At 42.5% G+C, this 22,956-nt stretch overlaps 1 protein-coding gene across 3 annotated transcripts in view; it reads right to left on the minus strand.

Moving 5' to 3' along the window:
- The window catches only part of KMO (kynurenine 3-monooxygenase), a 32,934-nt gene extending 10,912 nt beyond the window's left edge, over nt 1-22,022 (minus strand). For 2 of the 3 annotated variants that reach the window (XR_013390644.1, XM_028703677.2), the window contains exons 1-12: nt 21,893-22,022; nt 21,347-21,437; nt 19,761-19,830; nt 12,184-12,281; nt 10,154-10,243; nt 9,318-9,366; nt 7,989-8,076; nt 6,372-6,537; nt 5,943-6,014; nt 4,356-4,477; nt 2,727-2,874; nt 1,265-1,322 (exon numbers count right to left, since the gene is read on the minus strand). Coding sequence is in view for 2 of the 3 variants with exons in the window: in XM_028703677.2 (XP_028559510.2) it covers nt 1,265-1,322; nt 2,727-2,874; nt 4,356-4,477; nt 5,943-6,014; nt 6,372-6,537; nt 7,989-8,076; nt 9,318-9,366; nt 10,154-10,243; nt 12,184-12,281; nt 19,761-19,830; nt 21,347-21,400 (1,015 nt within the window). In the remaining variant the exon portion in view is untranslated. Of the gene's footprint in view, nt 1-1,264; nt 1,323-2,726; nt 2,875-4,355; nt 4,478-5,942; nt 6,015-6,371; nt 6,538-7,988; nt 8,077-9,317; nt 9,367-10,153; nt 10,244-12,152; nt 12,285-19,760; nt 19,831-21,346; nt 21,438-21,892 lie in introns of those variants that run through there. The other variant, XM_077918894.1, reaches the window with a different exon arrangement.
- Between the last annotated feature and the right edge of the window lie 934 nt (nt 22,023-22,956).

Raw genomic sequence — 22,956 nt, forward strand, 5'->3', positions numbered from 1 at the left:
TTTCTGACAATAAGAGCTGTTCAGACGGTCTCTGCTCCCTGGGAGAGGCTAGGTGGCCATCTGTCAGGGATGCTTGAGCTAAGATTCCTGCATTGCAGGGGGCTGGACTAGATGACCTTGGGGTCCCTTCTGTCTCTATGATTCTATGATTAGCATAATACAAGCATCTCAGGAAGAGGCATCTACCAACAGAAATCCAAGAGTGTGGCTTCTCTCCTGTCTGTCAAGGGACCTGCAGATGCTGATTGCCTTACTTGGCCAGTTCCTTAGGACTGGTACATACAGTCATACCTCGGGTTACAGATGCTTCAGCTTAAGCATTTTCAGGTTATGGATGCACTGAAACCCAGAAGTACCGGAATGGGTTACTTCCAGGTTTCGGCACTTGTGCATGAGCAGAAGCGCTAAATCACAACCTGTGTGTGCGCAGACGCAGCAATGTGAGTTGCGAACACTGCAGGTTGCGAACGTGCCTCCCACATGGATCACGTTCGCAACCCGAGCGTCCACTGTACCTTGGTTCTCGAACAGAATGCGTTCCGGGAGTCCATTGGACTCCTGGAACCATTTGAAAACCAGAGTGCGGCTTCTGCCAGAGGAGCCCCCTGCAGCCAATCGGAAGCCGCACCGGATGTTCGCCCTCCAAAAATCATTTGAAAACCAGAACACTCACTTCCGGGTTTCGATTGTTCAGAAGCCGATTTGTTTGGGAGCCAAGGTGCTCGGCTTCTCAGGTACAACCGAACCTGAGTCCTTGGGGGCGCCGCCTCCCCGGGCGGGAACGCTGCGGGTGCACGAGGGAGGAGGGCGGCCCCCGGGGGCTGGGAGAGCCAGGCTGCCGTGGCCGAGAGGGCTGCTCTGCCGGGCGCCGCTGACATTGGAACTTAGAAAACTTCCCGGGGCAGGACCCCGGTATGGGCCCCCCCAATATTTTTTATAAGTCGGCGCCCCTGCCTGGTAACGAAGGGCACCTGGAACTCCCTAGACTCTCTCCCTGCTGTGGAGGTCGGGGTGCCATGTAGCAATACTGGGGGCAGCTTTGAATCCCAGCAAGAGGAAGCACCTGCTTGGTGGAGGTTTTCTGTAACCAACTCCCTCGGTTTCAGGAGGCCATCAGAGCAACTGTGTTTCTCGGGGTGGCAGGGAGGATGTGAAGAGGGAGCGTTTGAGAAGAGGGCTAACAAGCTGGAATGACTCTTACAGCAGCAGTTTTCATTCAGGCTCATGGGGAATCTGGTCTTTCGTGACAGAAACATATACTCACATATATCATTTTGGAACTGGTTCATTAACTCATCAAAAACCAGACAGTCTTCAAATCCCTGAAGTACAAGGAGAAAAAACAGCTTAGGATAGGACCTGTGGGCTGGATCAGATGCTTTGCAGTCAGAAGGTCCCAGAGTCAAACCCCAGGGTCTCCAGAAAACCTGGAAAGCAGCTGCCAGCCAGCATATTTCATTTCATGTTCATTTCATTTTTAATTTGTATACCATCTTTCTATATTGCTATATATAAAGCTGTATATATGTACACACCCACCCACCCCAAAAATAATGCATCTTATAACAATCCCAATCCAATGCAAATATTATAACAAAAAATACAACTTTAAAATAAACAGCTTATATAAAATAAAGTAATAGCCAATACAGTGGTGCCTCGCAAGACAAAATTAATCCGTTCCGCGAGTCTCTTCGTCTTGCAGTTTTTTCGTCTTGCGAAGCACGGCTATTAGCGGCTTAGCGGCTATTAACGGCTTAGCGGCTATTAGCGGCTTAGCAGCTATTAACGACTTAGCGGCTATTAACGGCTTAGCGGCTTTAAGAAAAAGGAAACAAACTCGCAAGAACGCGCAAGACGTTTCGTCTTGTGAAGCAAGCCCATAGGGAAATTTGTCTTGCGGAACGACCCAAAAAACGGAAAACCCTTTCATCTAGCGAGTTTTTCGTCTTGCGAGGCATTCGTCTTGCGGGGCACCACTGTAATGCATTTAGGATATTACACAACAAAATTAACATTCAAAGTATCAATATATAATAATTAAACAGAAATTCACTTGGCAATTACAACAAATCATGACTATAATCAACAAAAATAACAGCAGCGTCACAATATATAAAATATCACAATTCATAAAAAAACCATGGGAAAATATTGAACCGAGCAACAAAGTCACAAACCTTATAAAATTACAAAATGCACTAACATAACTGATCATCCAGACCAGATCCAGTATGTAATCCACAAGACTCTTCTTGCTGTGGACAACCGGACTGCTTGAGCCACTCACAAGGCCAAAGGAAGACCACAGGGAGCTACTCTGGGAGCAGATGTCAAACACATAAACAGCTCTGTGATTTTCAAAAGACATCTGAAGGGAAGTTTTTAGCGTGTGTTGTGTTGTGTTTTATTAGATTCCTCTAATAGAAGGCTCACTAAAGTCCGGCCCTTTTCACATGGAAAAATGGGGTGCAGCAAACTGAGCTGCTAGTTTGGTTTGCTTGGGACATTTTGTCTTCAGTTTTTGCTTTACTTTTTTTTAATTGGAGAAGAAGTAGCCTGAAGTGCCACATACCACAAAGCTGTGTTTCAGTTCTAAAAGCCAATAAACTCTACACTGCAATTTTTAAATCTTTTTAAATCACAAAGAAAAGGATTTTTAATTCCCCAAGTAATGTAATTACGGAGAGGGACAAAGGAATGGCGGAGCTGACGCTCTGACTCACAGCGTTCATGCCTTGTCCGTAGAAGGGCACGACCGCATGGGCCGCATCTCCCATCAGCACACAGCGAGAGCCAAGGTGGAACGAGGAGCACTTCACAGAGACCATGGCCTGGGCTGGTAACAAAAAGTAATCTCGCATCAGTTCTTGCCTGAAATTGAAACAGCAGAGCAGGGATCAAATGCTAAATATGGCCATGTTATAAACCTAAGATACAGAGGGAAATGGTACACTAGTACATTTTCTACGTGAAAGATTTTCTGCAGGCAAAAGCGTGGCTGAGGCTTCCCATGGGTTTCTGTGCCATTGTAAACCATTCCTTCTGTCGATTTTTTGTAGCCATGAAAGAAACACTGATTAAAGCTTAATCCAGATATGGGAATGGGAATTTAATCAGAGTCACCAGGATTTTATAACTTGGGGTTGCAGGGAAGCGATGGGCAAGTTCCTCCAGGCTTGTTTTATAGCTGGTCTAGTCTTTTGAGGCTTTCTTGGTAAACATCCAGAGTAAGTTTTATTTATTTATTGAACACATTTATATGCCATATTTTATCAATTATTTCAAGGCTGTTGACAAAAAGATTGTTGCATGGGGATGATTTGCTCTGCACTGGAAACTCCTCAGCTCCTGTCGACTTTCCCCTCACTATCAGCTTAAAAACTGCTCTGCCCCTTTTTTGATATGAAGCACCAGCAATCTGATTCCATCCTGCTTCCAAGTGGAGACCGTCCCTTTTGCACAGGCCTGGCTTGTTCCAAAACTCTCCTGCACAGCACCACTCTTTCACACACACATGGAGACCACACAGCTGTCTGTCTGTCTAGCTGGTGTAGAACTGGCAGCATTTCAGAGAAATCCACCAGGAAGGTCCTGACTTTCAGCATCCTAAATAATAAAATATTTCTTTGAATTATGCTAATTGTCAGGGAACTGCCATCGGAGCTAGGAGTGGAGGCAAGGCTCCCAAGAGATGCCGGAGAAGGGCCAAGCAGGGAGAGAGGAGACTCATTGGCTGGGGAAGGAAATCAGCGTGACACCAGGGAGGAAGGGGGGCAGAGGAGGGCTTCAGAGAGATGGCTCCAGGACTCTTCACCAGAGACCAGCGGGGAGAGCACGGGTCCTCCGCTGCCCACACCCACCAGACTTCTGCGCAGGGAGGCTAGGCGGAGACTTGGCGTCAAAGAACTTTTATGCTGGAAGAAGTTCAGGAAACGCCCACTGACGGATTCTGCCAGTGACTGAGACAGACGCGGAATCAGGACTGTCCAGCCAGGGAAAGGTTTATCCAGGCAACCTCGCCGAGAGTGGCGGCAACTTACGCACGAGCAACCCCCAATTCCAATTACACTAATATAATGATATAAATACTGTGATGATTTGTAAATTCCTGAAAATGAAAGATATTCCTTCTGCATCCTATTTCAAAAGGTAAGATAAAGGAGACGGATTCATTAATAACTGTTAATGCTGATTCACTAGATATGAAAGCACTTTGTTTTGCCTGGTTCACCTCCATTGTGCCATTCCTCTCCATTTTTATCTCTTCCATTAATTAGAGCGAGCCGCCTGCAAGACTCCATTCACTCTGAGATCTCATGTGTTCATTCAGTGGCTGTAAGTGCCAAACTTACTTTCCTATCAGAGGAATTGTGTCCGGAAAGTACATTTTGAAGAAATCCAGCACTTGGTCTCCTGTTGTGAGCTTTTCAAAATCGTCAAAAGGCATGAAGAGAGTGCATGTGAATGACTTATCCTATGAATTAAAAAGGGTGTGAGAACTTGAAAGAAGAGATATCACTGGTTAGTTTTAAAGTTGAAAGTAATTTCCTGAAATATCAGCAAAAAATAAATAAATTCCACTGATTCATTTATGTAAAATGTATTTTTGGAAACAAAGTTTTCAAGTGCTGTGGTAAACATACTATCTGCATTTTAGTATATACAGTATACATTTCTGTCTAAAATACAGATGTACATTACACAGCTTATTCCAGGTCTTATATCGTTTTCAACACACATTGCAACCTTCTAAGAGCCTGGGACCCCAGTTGTGGTTGAACAACAACTTTCATCATCCCATAATAACAACATGATTACAATAAAATAAAATGAAGTTTAAATGGACAGAAGAGCAGTGTTTGAGGGGGGAAATAAAATATGTGCAAAAAATGTTGTGTCTAAATTCTTCAAAAGTTGCCTGCAATAAATATTCCCCCCCAAAACAAAAACAAAAAAACCCATTTGAGCACAGCAGGGTGCCTTGAGTCTTCATCTGGATGTCCAAAATAAAACTGCTATCTTGGTGTTCTAACTAACCTGGCTCCAAGCACCCTTAAGTTCAGGTAATTGAGATAGAATTACCTTAAGTTCAGGTAACTGAGATAGAATTGAGATTAGAATGTCACAGCAATGAGGAACAACATGAAGAAGAAAGCACAAAGGTAAGAAAAGGAGAGAGACTTTGTTTATTAAAAATATTGATACTTGTTATATCTATTCCAGACATACCCTGTCTGGATGGTGGGATACCTCAGCCTACTCTGAAATTAACCTCTGATCTGAAAACACAACAGGAGCATTCCTCTTCAAGGATGGAGAAACATTGCAACATTACGTTGCAGGTCCTACTGGTTGCAATTACTTTTAGATGGATGTGGGTTTTGTGTCCATTAGGTTCAGCCTGTTGGCCTCTCAAGAGACAATGGAGTGGGCCTCTGGAAGTGAAGACAAACTGTTGCTTTAGCAGCACTGATGTGCTCTCCCTGGGGCGCAACACTGGGCAGTGTGTGTCAAGGTCCTAGGCTGCCCAGACGACAAGGTCCCCCTCTCGGCCTCACTGATGGGGCCCAAAAGAAAGCAGAGCAATACATTAGGCACCCGCTGGGCTGCAGGAGTTGCCAGAAGGAAGCATGCAAGGCACCATCCAACAGTCAGTGACTCCACTCTGGAATTGTGTAGGCTTTACTCCTTAGCCTTTTCTTCTCCCAAAGATATCCCACAAGGCAGCATGTAAGATATTTGTTAGTTCTGACAGTAGATAGAAAATATTGTCTCTGTCTCAACTAGGTACATTAGGTCACTGTAATGTTTGTACTTTGGTGTTATTCTGGTTTCCAGAAATCCTCATCTAAATCTAAACGATCCTGAAATTACATTGACATTTCAAATTATGTGTCACTACTAAAAAGACAGTTTTAAACATGTACTGTTTCTCCTACCAGGTTTGGCAGTGCAATCATCATGAATGTATTCCTGGGCCAGATGTGGAGATAATTTGGTTCCATTGCAAACTGAAAAGAGACCAAGAGAGGGGCAGAAATATGTTTGTCAATGTTTATGCAGCTGTCAACTTGGAAAGCAAGGTCTATAGTGAGACTCTGTTACCACTACAGTTGTACCTTGGTTCTCGAACGTAATCTGTTCCGGAAGTCCATTTGACTTCTGAAAACATTCGAAAACCAAGGTGTGGCTTCAGATTGGCTGCAGGAGCTTCCTGAACTCAATTGGAAGCTGTGGAACCCGCATCAGATGTTCGGCTTCCAAAAAACATCCGCAAACCAGAACACTCACTTTTGGGTTTGCAGCGTTCAGGAGCCAAAACATGTGAGTACCAAGGCGTTTGAGAACCAAGGTACGACTGTACTTACATTTCCATCCCTTGGGGGTATTTTCAGTTCTATGTATCCATGAGGAATATATACTTGGCTGTAGTCAAAACGTGCTTGTCTCATGAACTGCTTCCTTACTGTAGAAAAGGCTCCATCACAGCCTACAATTAGGTCACAAGTGACTTCTTTTGACATCTGGTCGGATCTAGAAAGGAGAACAGCAGCAGCAGCAGCAGCAGAGGATTTGTACTTCCTTGCACTAACTGATAATCAAACCATTCTTGCATGTTTTATTTGATATTACAGTATTTTCAGTGGTGGCCAAACCTGACATCTGTTTGCTTAGACCTGTCTTTGTAGCATTACATTTTAAGACCTTAAGGGTTTGCTTTTCTTTCTTTCTTAAGTCTGGACTTTATAAAACATATCACACACAAAATCCACACTGAGTTTTGCTCAAATGGATTTGAGAAAACAGGGAGAGAGAAGGTTAACTTTCTTTCCAAGTTGTGGGTCGGAAATAACCCTAAATATTCCAAAAACAACAGTTGATCCCTGAAATAGTATTAAAAATGCAAGTATACATAAAACAGATTATGCTATTTACGCTCTTTAGTCCATTCTTCCATTTATTCAAGCAGCTGTAATCTTTTCAAAACATCCTGTCAGGCCTGTGCATACTGATTTCAAAAATTTTAACACAAAAAGCCGCTCTTGTTAGGCTTGTTCATACAGATACTGTACAAGCTGTCTCTGCATATATAGAAGTGTTAGTGTGAAAGAGTATACACTAGTTGATTTGTAAAGTTAAACAGTTGTGCAGACAAGTACACAGACTGTCCACCTGATAATGTTGCATTTGTGAAACTGTCCTGAGCGTACAGTTAAGTCATTTGTGTACATGGACACACAGATTATACACTTGCTGAATGTAACATGTAAACAATCCTATTGAATGTTTGGGCACAAAAATCAACATTTCCCCCTTTATTTTTAAGAAATTATTTATTGAGGAGGAACTGACATCTTCTGATTATGAAGATATAAGTCATTGCCAAGTACAAGCTACTATGTTATTAACTCAATGAAAGAGGCAGCCATTATTATATTAGTGATAAAACTTTTCGTCAAGGAAAATTACTATCATGCTCTTAGACTACAAAACGAAACACATTTACTAGGGTTTTAGCCCCATTGAACACAGTGAGGCCAGGGGTGGAGGAAGGGGGTGCAGTGGGTGCGGACTACCCCGGGTGTCACCACTGAGGGGGGTGACTAAATGCTGTGCGGCACTCACCGCAGGGCCTGCAGTGTGCCCGAGCCACACATCTCTCCTGCGCTGCCCAAACGGTCTGCTCACTGCCCCACCCCTATGGGCAGCTTGTCCCGCCCCTGGGTGTATCGCCCCAGGCTCCCAAGCGGCTTCCTCCACTGCTGAGTGAGGCGTACTTTCAAATAAACATGCAAAGTATTACATTGTTAATTTATTTAGGTGCCATGTCCTATTGAAAGATCTAATGACTCCTGGAGCAATTGCAACTGGTGGGCCTCTCCCCAGACCACCCCACCAGACCAAGAGGGATGGACAATGTCAACTTGCCCTTTGGGTTCTGATTAATTATCAGCATGTTCAGGAAGGATGGAGATAATGATTACCCTGAAAAGGTCAGTGTTCCCAGTTCCACATTGCAGTGAAGCAGTTTGTGTCCAAAGTATAATTTAGTATTGGGATATTTCTCAGCAGCTGTAGAAAGACACAGTATTAAATATATTGTCCTGAATACAAATATGACCCAAACTGGGAGCTGCATAATGAAATTACATTTTTCCTAATGAATGGCTGAACAGCTATTTGCAAGGTAAAGTTCACGTAACACACTGTTATGGATTTGCAGGGGTAAGGATCCCCCAAAATTCTTGGGCACCAGGTTCTCCCCAGAATTTCTGAAATTAGTAAATGTGAGGTCTGAAGCCAAGCCAGCTTCCTCGTGAGTTGGGCTTCAAGAGGTGCCATCTAAGAACAAATGCAATGGTGGTGACAGAGTCATTACCCTGACAGGTGAGACATTCAGCAACAGACAAGAAAGGGGGAGGCTACCAGGATTATAGGGGGCATGAGGTCCCCACAGGAAAAAGGGCAGTCTGGGGAATCTTCTTGTGACATTTGAATCACACAGAGAGTGAAGAGAGTAGCAGTATTTATGAAAGTGGTTTGAACACATTTGCTGTATTCTGAGGTATTTGTTTTTAGGGAAGAATCACTGGCCGGATCTAGAATCAATCTAGTTTGATTCTAGATCCGGCCATCCGTAATAGTGGGTGGGTTTACCTGATTAGCATTTGATACCCCTTGATTAGGTTATCCATGTCTTTCCCTCTCTTCACCTACCCCAGGTGAAAGAGGAGGGAAGTCGTGATAACCTTCTTGTTATATGCTCTCCTTGGCATATGTGTGGATACACAAACACTCCCATTGCCAAGACCACTGACATCTGTCCTTACAAGGACACACTATAAGGTAATGCAAAATCTCTTTGCAATGAGCTTTTATTTTCAGAATAAAACCAGTTTCTCGAGAAGTGCATTCAGGGGCAAAAAATGTGCACTAGATCCAGATTGTGGATGAGCTACATAGTACTCCTGTCTTCATTGATTCCAGAACAATCTGTCATATGTACGCAGCCAATACATATCTAAACCACTTCTCCTATAATTAGAACCATGGCTTAGCTTTGTGTAGCACAGCAGCAGAACTGGGGAGGAGCAAAACAGCCATGACTTTTACTGTAAGTTTCTGCCTGCTAGTAGTGCATTCACACCAGCCATGGTGTGGATTAGGAATATGTGCACACTCAGCCAGCGAAGTAGCACTGCGCTCAGTCTTTCTTATATCTCATTTTGATTGAGTAATTACAGTCGGCATCATCTGAGTCTTTAAGAGGTAAAAAATAACTGAAAAAGGGGGCGGGCAGGAATCATACTTACCAGTTAGCAGATCTTTGTTTAAATTTGCTCTATCTACAGAGAGAATGTACTGCATGGGGGGAAACACATAAGACACAGAATAAGTTTGAATCTCTTGTAACATATATGAATGGTCACAGATAAGTCAAGAATCCCCTTTCCCTAAATTTCCATGCATCACAAACCTAGGATACAGGGGTCCTGTGATTTATCACTACCCCAATATGGGTCTCTACTGCTCTCCTGAATGGAAGTGTGCTGGGACTGATCAATCAAGGAGCTGTTGTTTTTACGGTGATTGGCATGCAACAGAAACCGCAACATGATCTCCCACCATTATCAGCAGAAACCACGCTCTTGCTGTGCCGCTGGGAAAGTAGCCCAAGTGGCTTGTCATGACATCCAGATCCTGACTTCTGGTTTGTTTTCCCAAAACAAATCACAATCAGGAATCCAAGAACAAAGCTTGAATATCGCTCATGGTTTGTTTGGAGAGAAATAAGCTATAAGCCTGGGTTTGGGCGTCATGAGAATAAAGGTGTGCTGGCCTGTTTTCCAGAGTTGTTTTGCAGGTGACTCAGTTTTCAATGAGAAGGATTCTGAAGGGAGAGGAATGTAGGAAGATGCCCAGTGAACCCCCTCATGTGTGCTTGCAGTATAAAAACTCTCTCAACTGAATAGCTGTCAACTTTTCCCTTTTCTTGCGAGGAATCCTATTCGTAATAAGGGAATTTCCCTTTAAAAAAGGAAAACGTTGACAGCTATGCTCAATGGAATAGTAGGAATTTGCTATTATACACAAAAAGACACCACTAAAGACTAAAAACTATTTTATAAAGGGGTGTTTAAAATAATACCTGGCTCTTTGTCCCATATGGAATTGAATATTGTTTGCCTGAGAGCGTGTGAATTCTCCTTGCTCTCATAGGTATGCCTTTAGACACAATCTGAAATCAGAAAAGAGAAACATTTGCATCCTAATAGATCTTTAAAAGTAGCAAGCAACAGGCTGGAGTTCCCAAAGGTTCTAAATCTTTGCAGCTTTTGTTGTATTTTAAGTTGTGTAGAACATGACTTTAATTTTTAAATCATTACTTATATGGTTTTTAAAAGCACTGATTTTAAACCATTCCTTATACAGTGGTACCTTGGGTTACAGACGCTTCAGGTTACAGACTCTGCTAACCCAGAAATATTACCTTGGGTTAAGAACTTTGCTTCAGGATGAGAACAGAAATCGTGCTCTGGCAGTGCGGCAGCAGCGGGAGGCCCCATTAGCTAAAGTGGTACCTCAGGTTAAGAACAGTTTCAGGTTAAGAACGGACCTCTGGAATGAATTAAGTTCTTAACCTGAGGTACCACTGTATTTATTGGTTGACTCTGAACACCAGAGGTTGGTACCCCTTGGCTCACAGGCCATATGTGGCCCACAAAGAGGTTTTTTGGTGCAAGGGGAGCAAGACACCTCACCCAAAAATTCACACACACCATATTATATATATATATATATAATGATATTTTATTAAGTTTTAACAATAAGGAAATTCCAAAACACAACAATACAAAATTACACAATAAAAAAAATACAAACATTTAACCTAACAAGGGAAAAAAACAAGAAAAAGAAAAAGAAAAAAAACAAATAAACGCACAAAAAAGAAAAACACAAATCCCTCTTTTTTAAAAATTTCTCATCTTTGATTAACTTATTTTCCTGACTTCCTCACGCCTCCCTTTTTTGTATCCCTTTTTGAAAATTGGTTCAGCAAATTCATATCCTATTACTTTATCCTTAATTGTTTTTCCTCCCGAATTATAATTTCAAATTTTTATCTATTATCAACCCAGTCTTACATTATATCTTGTTGCTAGAACCCCTTCATTTCATTTCAATGTCATCAACATTCATACATTTTACAATGTTTCTGTAAATAAATTTTAAATTTCCTCCAATCTTCTTCCACCGATTCTTCTCCCTGATCTCGGATTCTGCCAGTCATTTCTGCCATTTCCATATAGTCCACACACACAATATTATAATACATAATACATTGACTGTTTCCATAGGCCTCCTGATATTGTTCAGGTGCCAAATGGTTTTTGTGACTTCCAAAATGTGTCCCCCCTGCTGATCTCTCCACAGCCACTTCTGTTGCACTTTGGCCCTTGGAGAGTTGAGCATGGGTCAACGCAGCCCTTGGCCCACAAAAGCTTAGTCACAGTGGGGGGGGGGGGCGACACAATATTTCCCCCTAAGCTCCTTCCCTGCATCACCATTGGTTTCTCAAGTGTACTCAGACCACATCTCTCCTGTGCTTAAATAGTTGCAATGCACTATTTGCTTATCTATTTCTAGGCATAATTAAAAGGGCTGGTAGTTACCTATAAAGCAGTAAATAACAGGGGGCCCAGCTATTCTCCCTCCCTCTCTCTCTGTCTCTCTATATATTCCTCAACTCTACTCTCTATGTCCCTGGAGATACCAGGGAGTTAACCTGGGTCTTTCTGCATGGAAATGATGCATTTTATCGCTGGGAAATGGCTCTGCCCACTTAAGCTGTATGACTGAAACTGGAAGGAATCCCGTAAGTAACTTTCTGTCTGGCATTGAAAACATCTGTATTAAAAACCTGTCCCAGACTGCAGTCTTTCCTTGGAAGAAGGGAGATCAATTTTTTAAATAGATGTATTGCTCAACAACTAAAAAAACAACAATGTCAGTGGCTTCCTATGAAAAGCTCAACAATTCCTAAAGTCTTCCTAAAAAAAACTTTCAGGGTGTCCTGGTTTTAAAACCCTTGTTCCTTCAAACTACCCAGCAGTCAAATACTGAAAAACCCAACACAAAGGCATTACATTTTGTTTCATCCTTTAAATGTACGGTCACCTGGTTTTCCAGCCCAACAGCCTTGAGAGCTTGCCGTCCCCTGTGAGACAAGGCCAAATTAATGCTCCTGCCACGAGCTGCATCGGAACCACGGATATCTGAAATGAAACGAGGTGGCACTTTCGTCATGTGTGTGACACTGTTGCAATGGATGGCCACATTAATTTAGAAAAAGCTTCAACAGCCACTGCTGTTAGGTCTATTATAGTGCACACTCACTTTCCTTAGGCAATGTCAGGGACCGTGCTGAGGAGGGCAGCACTGAGGAGGAATGGTGGGAGCCTCCCCCTGCTGCTGAATCTTCCCAGGAGCAGGAGGACAGTATAGATTTGGAAAGGTGGTTTGCAGAGGGACATAGTTCAGAAGGCAGAAGCTGGGAAATACTGGACGGGGAACAGCTAGGAGAAGAAGCACTGGGAGAGAGAGAGTTAATAGATTCACTGTCTCTGGAAAGCATTCATCCACTCTCCCCAAGGCCAGGAAGAGCTGATAAAGTGGCAGGACAGAAAGCACAGAGGGTAGGAGCTCAGGTTACAAGACGCAGTAGTGACATGGGTGACTAGGGAGGAAGGGGTGGAACTCTTAATTGGGAGCACCGCCATTCCTAGGAAATGGATTCTTTGTTCTCTCACTGTGATCATTAAAGTTTTAACTGGTAAGTTAAACTGGTAAGTTAAATTTCTAACTGGTAAGAAGACTCATTTTCTTTTGTTCTGCTTATCTACTGCCAAGGGCGAAGGAAGCTGATTCCCTGAAGCCTGACAGGCAGCCACAACCTTTTGTGGCTGGCTGGAAAATAAATAAATCGGGGGCTGCTTGGGGAAAATAGAAAATAGAAAAAAATTCAAAGAATTCCAAAGTAAACTCCAAGAAAGGGACAGGCAAGCAGGAAACAAGAGCTGGCAACCCCACCAGCCACTGCAGTGCCCCTGGGAGAGTGTTTGGGCCTGGTGATAGAGTCAGCATTGGGGAGTGTGAATGGGCCTAGCAGGAACATGAAGAGCAAGTGAAGGTGATCTGAGAGCGAGGGGAAGGTGGTCTGAAAGCAAGCAGAGGTTCAGTCTGAGTGCATGACCCCCCAACACAAGACAGCTTCTTCCTCAAGGTGGGAAAGCTAAAAAGCAGAATGTGTTCCCTCAGTGCAAGAGAAACTGGCTGTGCTGGACTGCTTGAGAGGCAGCATGACTGTCGGCACTGGCATGGGGATATGGCCTGAACGAGTCCAGCATCCGCGCCATCAAGGTGTGCAAAGAAGGAGATCCATGGGGCTGTGGCATCTAGTGCTCCTTTACCTGGCAAGGTGTGCCAAGGCTTTAGGCAAGACTGAAAAGACATTAAACCTGTGGCTGGAAAACCTGAGTCAGAAACGGGTGCCTGTTTTTTTTTTTTTTTGTTTTTTTTTAAAAAATAAAATACCTTTATTATATTCCAGCAGTTAAAAACATATATACATCATCCATAAAAGAAAAAAAAGAAAAACATGAAAACCTAAAGGAAAACAGAATATACAAAAACACAATTGGATTCCTTACTGACTATACATTCAAATATTGTACAAATCTATAACATTGTTGACTTCCCGCCACCTCGAGCGAGCGGTAACTCAATATTACGTTCAGCAGTGTCTTTATCTAATCATTGTTCTCACCTCGCGATTTTTATATTATGCCTACTGTGATTTTGTCATTTCCCAAGGTCCGTTCCATGTATGAGAGAAATTTATTCCAATCGTTAATAAATTTGGTATTCTTCTGTTGCCTGATCTTCTGTGTCATTATTGCTGTATCCATATATTCAATTAGTTTAGTTTGCCATTCACTAATCATTGGAACGTTGGCTGTTCTCCAATTCTGTGCTAACAGTATCCTTGCGGATACTGTTGCATATTGAAAGAGGATTTGGTCGTCTTTTTTGATTTCTTCCCCCACCATTCCTAAGAGGAATGCCTCGGGCTTTTTGGGAAAGTTATACTTTAGGATCTTTTTCAACTCATCGTAGACCAACCCCCAAAATCTTTTAACTTCTTCGCAGGACCACCACATATGGAAGAAGTCTCCCTCCTTCCTCTTGCATTTCCAGCAAGTCTTCTCCCCGGTTTTATACATTTTAGCTAATTTCGTTGGTGTGATGTACCATCGGTACATCATCTTTTCCATGTTTTCCCGAAGTCTGACACAAGCTGAAAATTTCATATCTTTATTCCAGAGTTTTGTCCACCTTTCATATTCTATAGGGTGTCCTAGGTCTATGGCCCACTTAACCATTACTTCTTTGATTTCCTCATCCATTGTATCCCAGTCTAATAGTTGGTTATACATTTTAGTTAGCAGTTTAGATTTCCCCTCTATTATTTCTAGCTGGAACTTGGATTTATTCTTACTCATTCCGACTTTTTTGTGTTCCCTCCAAACGGCGTTAATTTGGTGGTATTGCATCCACCCCGTTAGTTTATCCTTTAATTCCTCATAAGGTCTGACTTCCCAACCTTTGTCTGTTCTTTTCAGGAGATCAGCATAGGTCCACCTTTTGCCTTCCATATTTAATTTTTTAATTACTAGAATATCAATAGGTGACAGCCACCATGGGGTGTCCTTTTCTACTAAGTTTTTACATCTGTTCCACACCTCCAGCAGTGCTCCTCTTATGATATGGTTGGAAAAACCTTTATGGACTCTCCCTTTCTCCTGCCATAAGTACGCATGCCACCCGAACCTGGCGTCGAACCCCTCTAAATCCAATAGGTCGGTGTTATCTAAGACTATCCATTCCTTAATCCAACAGAGGCATGAAGCCTCATAGTATAGTTGCAGGTTCGGTACTGCGAAGCCTCCTCTCTCTCTTCTGTCGGTGAGTAACTTATATTTAATTCTGGCCCTTTTGCCTTGCCAGATAAATCTGGACAAGGTCCTCTGCCAATCTTTGAACATCGTTGTGCCCCTAATTACTGGGATATTTTGGAATAGGAATATCATTTTTGGCAAGATATTCATTTTAATGGCGGCCATTCTCCCTTCCCATGAGAGTTGTAGTCTACTCCAACTGTCTAGATCCCTTTTACATTCTCTCCAGATCTTATTGTAGTTATCCTCCACCAGGTTTATACTTTTTGGGGTAATCCAAATACCCAAATATTTAACCTTTTTCGATACTTTTATCCCGGAATCCAGTTCTATTTTGTTTCTTAGTTGTTCATCTAGATTTTTTATCAGGATCTTTGTTTTGATTTTGTTTAATTTGAACCCGGATAGCCTACCGAACGCCTCCATTACCTCAATGACTGTGTTTATCCCTTTTGTGGGGTCTTCTATTGAGACTACTAGGTCGTCGGCGTAAGCTTTTACTTTATATTCTTTTGTACCTATTTTAATCCCTCTAATTTCCGGCGTTCCTCTTATTCTGTTTAGTATAACTTCCAAGACCATAATGAATAACAGGGGTGATAGAGGGCATCCCTGTCTTGTGCCTTTGGAGATCATGAATGAGTTTGTCAGGTTACCGTTGACTATTAATTTCGCTCTTTGAGTTGAGTAGATCGATCTTATGCCTTCCAGAAATGGTCCTCTTATTCCTACATTCTCCATGCATCCTATAAGAAAGTGCCAGGATACGTTATCAAAAGCCTTCTCGGCGTCTATGAAGATTAGGGCAGCGGGGATATCGTTCCTGGATTCCAGGTATTCAATTATCTTGATTATATGCCTTACATTGTCTTTTATCTGCCTACCTGGCAGGAATCCGGCTTGGTCTTTGTGGATCGCTCTATTCAAATATTTCTTTAATCTACATGCCATTATTCCCGCAAAAATTTTATAGTCATTATTAAGCAGCGATATTGGTCTATAATTTTTTATCTCAAGTATATCTGAATCTGCTTTCGGTATTACCGTGATGTAGGCCTCCCTCCAAGAATCAGGTATTTCTCCCCCTTGTAAGATGTTATTAATTACATTGCACAGTACCGGGGCCAGATGTTCCTCTAAAGTTTTGTAGTATTTTTGAGACAGGCCGTCTGGGCCTGGAGCCTTCCCCGGTTTCATTTTCTTAATTGCATCCCTAACTTCTTCCACCGTTATTGGTTCATTTAGAAGTGCCTTTTCTTCTTCTGTTATTTCTTCTCCTCCACTCCTTTCTAAATATCTTCCAATCTCGTTTATATCTTCCTCTTCCCTCTTTTTATACAGAGTTTCGTAGTATTGGAGGAATTTATCTTTTATCTCATTAGGGTCTTCTATTATTTGCTCTTCCGATTTAATTTTATTAATTACTCTTTGCTTTTTCCTTTTTCTCAATTGCCATGCTAATAGCTTACCTGTTTTGTTCGCTGACTCAAAGTATTTTTGTTTCATCATTCTTATTCCCCATTCTATTTCCTGATTTAGCAGTGATGAATATTGAGTTTGTAGTAATTTACCCAATTGTTTGGTCTTCTCATCTCCCGGGTTTTTTGTTAATTTTATCTCTATCTCTTTTAATTGTTTGACTATTTCATCTTTCTTTGCCTCTCTTAAGTTTTTCCTGTATTTATTCTGTTGTATCAGAAAACCTCTGAGTACTGCTTTACTTGCATCCCAGACCACATCAATTTTGGTTTCTTTGTTCAGGTTTTGATCAAAATACTCTTTCAAAATATTCTTTGCCTTAGAGATGGTCTCCTCTTGTTCCAACAAGTAATCATTCATTCTCCATCTATAAGGTCCTGGTAGCTTACACTTTATTTCCAGATATATTGGATTATGATCCGAGAGTGTTCTGGGCTCTATTTCACATTTCAGTGACCTTGTCGAAAGCTCTCTGGAGACCCAAATCTGGTCTATTCTCCCCCAGCTTTGATGAGCTCCTGAAAAAAAAGTAAACTGTTTTTCTGTGGGGTTTTTAAACCTCCAGATGTCAATCAGATCTAAATTTTCTTGGAGGTCATCAAAGGTTTTGGGGAGTTTCCCTTGTTTCCCTTTCTTTCTTTTTTCACTTCTATCTATCTCGGGTTCCGGAACTCCATTCAGGTCACCTAATACAATTAAATTGTGATTTTCCAATTCCAATAGCACTTTTTCCAATTTCCTGAAAAACTCGGTTTTGTTTGTATTGGGGGCATAAACTGTTACTACGTTAAGTCTTTCCCCTTGATGTGTGATTTGGACTCCCAGGATCCTCCCTTCCTCATCTTTGCAAATTAGTTTGGGTTCCAATTTCTCTTTCACATAGATTACCAACCCTCTCTTTTTATTCACCTCTGAGTTTATAAATTCCGTTCCTAATTTTTTATTAACCAATATATGTTTATGTTTTTTCGCTACATGCGTCTCTTGGCAGCAAACCACGTCACATTTTTTATTTCTCAAAACTTTCTCTATTTTATTCCTTTTTGATTTTTCGTTTAGACCATTAACATTCCACGTTAGAAAAGTTAAAGACATTACTGAAATTAAATATCAAGTTTATTTCTAACTTTCAATTCCTTGCTTCTTCCTCTTCTTCTGTGTTCTCCTCCTCCTCTACCTCACCTTCCTCCTCCTCCACCCCTCCCCCTCCCTCTCCCTCCCCCCCCCGCGGCCCCGCTCCTCCCCCCTCTTCAGCTCCCCCGCCTCCTATATCTCTTCTGTTTTTTACTCTATCCTCCTTTTTGTCAAGCTCTCTCTCGTATCTTCTTAGGAACTTCTCTACCTCTAATGGGTTGGTCAGTTTGAACTTCTTGTCCTTAAAAAAGAAGGCAGAAACGGGTGCCTGTTGATGGACCTCAGCGACACCAAAAGGCTCTCTCCCTTTGTGCAAACATCAAACCTTGAAGAGGGTGAGCAGCCTGGAAAAAGGAATTCAAAGCCAGCACCTGGCTTCACGCTTCAACCTCAGGAGCATGCATATTTCCAGGGAGGCTGCACTGGCAGACAAGGAGGCGGCAAAAGGATTCCTCAAACACTTTAATCAGCGGAGAGACAACAAGGGATATGTGCCCCCGCCAGGTTTTGATGCAGATGAGACAGGACTTTTCGAGGGGGAGGGGGAAATGCCTGACCAAAACAGAAAACCAAGCCCCTGGCTTCAAAGCAGCTAAAGACCCTGTGACTGGTCTGTTCTGTGGCAATGGGGTTGGGCATTTGATAAAGCCCAGGATTTTTGTACAGGTCTGAAACCACCCCTGCCCTAAAAGCAGAGTTTGAAACTCCCATTGTTCTAGGCACATTTTACGACAGGGAATTTCATTAGTGCGAGTAGTTTCTGAGCTCTGGGTGCAGTACTGTGCCTAAGATTTCAGAGTAAAACTGCAGAGTGGAAGGAAAGGAGGACCTTATTCTGCCTCCCCACTTCCAGCTACGCTCTGAAGCCTGGAGAAGAGACCCTCTTAAGAATATCGGGGCGGGGGGGGGGCAAGAGAAGGACTAGACCATGTGAAAAATGAACATAATATTTTAGCTGCAATTCATTCATTTTCAGCTTTGTATTCTTGGAATTAAAAAAGTACGCTGAGACATTCCGTTGTTGTGCCCATAGTTTAGGTTTAAGGTGCCATTTAGCTCCTAGCTTTCATATCTCAAACACTGCCTAAAAGGCAAGAATAAGAACCTCCTGTCTGTGTTTTGGCAATCTAGAGAAAAGGCCTGGGTGATGGCAGCACCCTTTCTGGGCGGATTTCCTTTAGATGAGATTTGCCAGGTCTTAGTCTTTAAGGGCTAGCCCACCCATGAGGGCAAGGTAAGGCGACCACCTCAGGCGGCAGGATCCACAGGGGCAGCAGATCCCGATGTAGCTCTTTATTCCTGACTGGACCTGGTGGGGAAGAGGGAGCCATTTTGTGTATTGTGTGGCCCTTGTCTTATACATTGACAGAAAACACCCACCTAGAACTATCTAAGGATTTTCTTGTCTCAAGGGGAGGAGAAATGTAGTTTTCAAAAAGTTGTTTCTGCAGTGTGGGTTTTAAATGTAATAAACAGACGACAACAACATAATAGCCAGGGTTGCCATATTTTGAAGAGCAAAAGAGAGGACTTTTGCTGACTTCTGCTTTTAACTATGGATCGCTATGACGACTCTACCCATGAAAAAGAGGCCGTGTTCTGGAAAAAGAGGATATATGTCAACCCTACTAGATGGGTATTTATTGAAGTGTTTTTGGATTATTATTGTTCTGGGTTGTTCTGGATTATTTTTTGGAGTCTCATGCCTACTTACAATATTTGTTGTGTATACACAGAGGTTCCCACTGCAAAAATATAGAACTTATGACTTCAAAATATAGTTTTACTCCACTCTAAAAAGACAAGCAGATGGCAATAAATAAAAGGCTAATAGACAATATAGATAATACCAAGAGATAAATTCATGGTTAGGACCATCGGTGGCTCCTTGTCATCATGGCAATGTTCTCCTGTGGCAGGCCTCTAAATATCAGCTGCTGGGAGTTGCAGCTGGGAAGAATGCTTTTGCTCTCGAGTCACGTCTGTTGGCTTTCCATCGGCTGCTGTGAGAACAAGATCCAGCAGGCCTCTTATGCTCACAAGCAAGCAACCTCCACATAAGTCAATGGGATGTGCATGCATTTAATTTCTACTGCAACCCTGCAAATATCAAAATGTACATACCTGGTCTGGTTTCATACATTTCCACTAGAAAGCCCCTTCTTGCAAAGAAGCAAGCATTTAAAGAACCCACCTGCAAGAAAAGCATTAGAAGAATTTTAGAGTCGAATAGTGTACCACAAACAATGGTACATGGAATGGGTGTGTTATGTGTTGAATGCAAACATTCTTATATCATCAGATATACCGTATTTTTTGCTCTATAAGACTCACTTTTCCCCTCCTAAAAAGTAAGGGGAAATGTGTGTGCGTCTTATGGAGCGAATGCAGGCTGCGCAGCTATCCCAGAAGCCAGAACAGCAAGAGGGATTGCTGCTTTCACTGCACAGCGATCCCTCTTGCTTTTCTGGCTTCTGAGATTCAGAATATTTTTTTCCTTGTTTTCCTCCTCCAAAAACTAGGTGCGTCTTGTGGTCTGATGCGTCTTATAGAGCGAAAAATACGGGTATTCATCAGATGAATGTAGTCCTGACATTGAGTCACTGCACAGGATTCACTAAACGAAAAGGAAAACCCTTATACACTTCCCAATAGCTCATTGTGAGCCGTGCTGACTTTCTGTTATTCATTGAAGAAGAGAATCAGCATTTGTGCCTATATCCAAAGATCTTTTCTGAAGTGACCCTTATATTTTGCTGGCATAAAGGTTCTCTTGGCAACACTGTAAAGTGAGCAGGTGCTGCTGCTGATGTATACAGTGCCTGTAGGCTTTACACTGATGTAATGCTGGATCATCAAGCTCTTGTGCATTGCGCTTCTGTGAACTTGGGCTCTTCAGCCACTGTCCACCTCTCCCCAAAGTCTGCATCTGTGAACGGAGCAGCGTGGGGAGAATTGTGAGGCAGCTTCTGTGTAAACTGAAGGCACATCCTAAAATGCATCAGACACGCCATGGAAGCTGCAAATTTTAGGGAGATACAGGTGTTGATGCAAAACCCCAAGGTTCCTACAAGCAGTTTGAGAAGCACTAATCTAGTCAGCTAGTTCACAGACCCATTTAAAGGGAAGCAAACAAGTGTTAAAGCATGAACTGTATAAGCAAAGATCTGTGAGAGCAAAAACCCTGAATTTAAGCCCAGGTGCAATTCTTTGCTATCTCAGAAACTGTAGCTTATACGAGTTTTACAGCTACATGTTTGCTATATGCCCAGAGTTAAGACACTGGCTCAGCAAACTACAAGTTAAGTATGAGTTGACTTAACTTGTAGCTTGTTTCTCCAAAATTTGGTTTATTTTCCAGCAGCTCTTGTCTTGTGCCTTTGTATCTTTGTGAGTATCTATAGTTGAACAAGCCATGGTTTAAGGACGCATGATGGGGGTGCACATAATACTAAGCCACAGCTAAAACAAACAAAGTTTTCTAACCTGCAAAAACCAAGTCTTCAAATCTTAGTTTACTGGCAGTAAACAACCATAGTTAAGCTGTTGCAGAGAGTTCACACATAGCACTAAGAAATGATTTCTTAAACTATGGCTTAGCATTATGTGTGAACCCACAGTGATGTATCTTTCTATATAAAAACAGTCAGCATTTCACTATTGGACTACCTTTCAGTAAATCATTAGAGAACAAAATAAAAGTGTCTTACCAAACCTCCTCCAATAATGGCCACTTTTTCCCTCTGCGGAGCTGAAAGATCCATGACTTTTTTCTCCAGGCAGAGTGCATGTATATCTCTCCTGCTCAACAGAAAATGTTTTAAGGGGAGGAGAAGTGGCAGTTCATTCAGGCTCTACAGCATAAATAGAATACTTCTGAACATTTGACAGGGAGCACTCAGGTGGGATTCACACAACCTGCTGTTTCTTCCATCCCAAAAACTTCACATTGGTCAGTGTCAATCTAACCAATATCGAATAGATTACTGAATATCACATGCTCTGTCAAAATCCTAGAGACCAACTTCTTCTATCCATCCCTGCTGATTAAGGATCTGGAAGCCTCCTGCAGAGTTGGACAAAAGGAAAACACTCTCCTACCTTTGAGACATGTTTCCCCACTGTCTTTCCTGTTTGATCACTTACTCCCATTCCAGGCCACTAAAAGTAGCATGATGGGGGGGGGGGGACCCATGGAAAGGAAGCATGTGGGTTTTAATAAAATTGATTCTAAGTTCCCTAGGGTTGTGGAGTACCTTAGCTCCTCAGGCTGTTACTGCTGCAGTGGAGAATGGGCTGCCGCAATCTGGTCACATTGTCCCACCTGCGCTCTGTCTGGGTCCAAAGGGCAGGTCAGCGATGGATGATGTAAGTGAAGTTGACTCACTTTTCCTGATTGATCTGCTGTGTGTATGTTTGGATGGAGTTCTCTGTCAATGATTCACTTGCTATCCTTGGAACTAATCCATGTCTTATTTGGACTTTTGGGCATTCCTTAGAAGGTCTGGTGGCTGTGTGGCGTTCCCTTGAGTCACTGCTCTCTCACTCTCTCCCTTCCTTGAACTGGATTTTCCCTGTGCTCCACAAATTCAAAAAAGGGCAAAAAGTGCTTCTAAGAGCTGGTGGGTGTATGATTCTCCTGTATGGAGCCTGGACTCCACCCCCCAATAGGAGCCAACTCCTAGGGGCTGAGGTCCCTTCAGGGGACCCCCCCCCATAAAATAAAATACAATTTGCATACAATTTGCATACTTTGTGTCCTGCAAATTTGTGTCCTCTTTTACAGATAGTGGGTGATTATGAGAGATCCTGGCAGGGTTCACTACACGCAGGCCAAGCATCCACCTGGCCCTAGTCCACTGGTCCGCTCTCTTTGCCAAGCGATCTCACTTGCCTGGGCATTCGGCTGATTTCCCCGATATACTGTTGTTGTTTCATAGAATATTTGAATATGCTGACATTTGTTATGATATGCTATATCTACTGTCACCATTAACATTTGATCTTAACTACTTGATGTAGACCTGCCCAGACAACAAGGGGAAATGCCCCGCAAAAGACACATGTAGGGGGCACATGTAGATAAATGTACCCTGGGGTTCATGGAGCAAAGTTTGTAGGTTCATGGAAAGACACCCCCCTTTTCCTTCGCAGCACAGACTCCACGGGTTTCCCTCATTAGCGCAATTCCCTTGTTACCTATTGACAGTACTAGCAAACTGAATGGGGTTTCTTATCTCCACTATGGGGAATCGTTAGCAAAAACTCACTAAGGAAACTGCATTTGCCTTTTCTTCTTCTATATTCTTCCTACTTGAAG

Source organism: Podarcis muralis, chromosome 1 (genome assembly GCF_964188315.1).
Source record: "Podarcis muralis chromosome 1, rPodMur119.hap1.1, whole genome shotgun sequence".
Lineage (NCBI taxonomy): Eukaryota > Metazoa > Chordata > Lepidosauria > Squamata > Lacertidae > Podarcis > Podarcis muralis.